The following is a 2325-nucleotide window of genomic DNA, read 5'->3' on the forward strand; positions in this document are numbered from 1 at the left end:
TCGTTCCAAGGGTTCTGTAACAAAGTCCATGGTGTCGATGGTGTCTAGACGATGAAATTAATTAATGCAATAGCTACTCGCATAAATTGGCTATTTTTAAAAAAGCGTGCAGATTACGCAACCACGTCATCTTGTTCTTGTTCGCGGGTGACGTCATCGTGTTCTGGAGTCATATATAGGATGGGAGGTTGGGCTACGATGAGGCAACAACCAATGACGTGTCGCGAAATCGTCGTAATCAAGTATTAGTTGTCTCCTCATTAATAATAATTCAGTCGGGTGAGAAGGTCACATCGTCGACGTCACACGCTGTTTGCTATTGTTGGGGGTCATAAGTGACAAGCGGAGGGAAGGCAACAAAACGAATTATCGCTGGGTCGCTACACTCAGATGATCGGTTAGCTTTGGAAGCGTCACAAGTAGTTGTCTCTCCATATCTAGACTACTGGATATCATTTCGATTAGTTGTAACCCGTTCACATCTGTTCCGAACAAGCAATTTAATCTATCCATTCACATCACTCGGTGAGTACTTTTTTTTAACAAGACTTGCTCGATATACTATTACAAAGTCAGTGTGTGTGATGCTTTTATGCTATTTCTGAACAACCCCATTCAACTTGTTCAACATGTGTGCATAGAAGGGTACGCCACATGACCTGTATACATACAACTTACATTTACATCGCATGTCTTTTTTTTAAAATATTATTTATAGAATATTCGCCGGGAAGAAAAGCCCATATTCCGTGCAAAGGAGGAAATGGCAAGCCTTATCGACGAAGATTCGACCGCTCGTGTAGAGGAGAAATTAATTTTGAGGGAGAAGAGACCAAAAGATGAGGAACTCGAGGAGCGTCAACTCGACCGATTTAATCAACGAGATACTGACTATGCGCGTGGCCGTGACAGACCAAGCACAACAGAAGATAGGAAACCCGTACTCGCCACACCTTTGGTGATGCATAGTATAAGCAGCTCAATACCACACACATCAATTGGTCACCGTGCTTTCAGCGATGCGCTCAACGGCATATCACACAAACCACTCGACCTAAGCTACCCGAAAATAAGCAATACCGTCAATCCGGCGTATAAATTTTGTTCATATCCACCTGCTATGACTGGCTCCCATCCTGGAATTCCACCGTTTCCTTTCGGTGATCCGACTGCACTGTCGGCAGCAGCTGTCGCCGCTTATGGCGCCTATCCGATGTACCCCCATCTTGCAGAATCTGCAGTGACTCCGTCATCTTTAACAAACTTAAAATTTCCATTGAGTTCACTCTTACGTAAACGACGGAGCAGCGATACTTCACAACATTCACAGACATCGAACACTTCAGAAGTATCAGTATGCGACTCGCAAGCGAAATCGTCATTGAAAAAAGCACGTGCCGTCCCTGAGGAAAAGAAAGACGCGGCTTATTGGGAACGACGAAGGAAAAACAACGACGCTGCCAAACGGTCGAGAGACGCGAGGCGGGCGAAGGAGGAAGAAATTGCTTTACGTGCTGCATTCCTTGAACAAGAAAACATGAAATTAAGAGCAGAAGTCTCAATACTTAAAAATGAACTTGCAAGATTACACTATATGGTATACAGCTGCTAAACTCAAGTGATTACACTGCCAATGCCATCATATCCTTTATTTATTTTGAATATTGTGATATTTATTTAATCAACCCAGAGTTGAAATCGAACATCTTTTTACTTCGTGTTTATAAAGGTGCCCGCCAAGAAAGCACCTGTATATATATATATGACCACACTTGACCACAACTGCTAATACGCCTAGCTTGCAAATGTTATTTGTATTGAAGTAAAAACTCCTTTTTTGAACTACAGTACGGACACTATAGATCCACTGTTCGGAGTACGGGTTCGTAAACTGTCCTGATATATGTTAGCTGTATTAAATTGTCTGTCGATGTTGCTTACCCCTCAAGTCAAACTACTATATAGTCCTCCTTGCCCCCGTTTTGTAGTAGGAATCGTTCCGACTATAAATGCTACACAAAGCGGTGGCCACCGGCTGTTTCGTAGCGCTTCAAGTATACGTTTTGCTTTAGCCTTGTGCTAACATATCATATTTGTCCCCCTATGAAATGAATTTGTGCATATGTACATTTATTTAATAAATCTCTGCCGACATTAACTGAACTGAACTTAGCGACCAAAACGACTATTAATTTACAGGTGTTAGATTTGTGTTGTCTTTTAGTATAGTAACCATATTGCGGCAATAACTTGATCACTACCCTATGGAGGAAAACCTATGTTAAACTTCTGAAACTAAAACCATTTCTAAAAGATAAATGAAAA

At 41.7% G+C, this 2325-nt stretch overlaps 1 protein-coding gene across 1 annotated transcript; it reads left to right on the forward strand.

Moving 5' to 3' along the window:
• Nucleotides 1-412: 412 nt before the first annotated feature.
• Nucleotides 413-1612, forward strand: LOC144444323 (uncharacterized). The gene is made up of 2 exons (XM_078133739.1): nt 413-525; nt 719-1612. The coding sequence occupies exon 2, from the start codon at nt 764-766 to the stop codon at nt 1610-1612; it is 849 nt and encodes a 282-aa protein (XP_077989865.1). The 5' UTR covers nt 413-525; nt 719-763.
• Nucleotides 1613-2325: the final 713 nt, after the last annotated feature.

This window comes from Glandiceps talaboti, chromosome 2, assembly GCF_964340395.1.
Source record: "Glandiceps talaboti chromosome 2, keGlaTala1.1, whole genome shotgun sequence".
NCBI lineage: Eukaryota > Metazoa > Hemichordata > Enteropneusta > Spengelidae > Glandiceps > Glandiceps talaboti.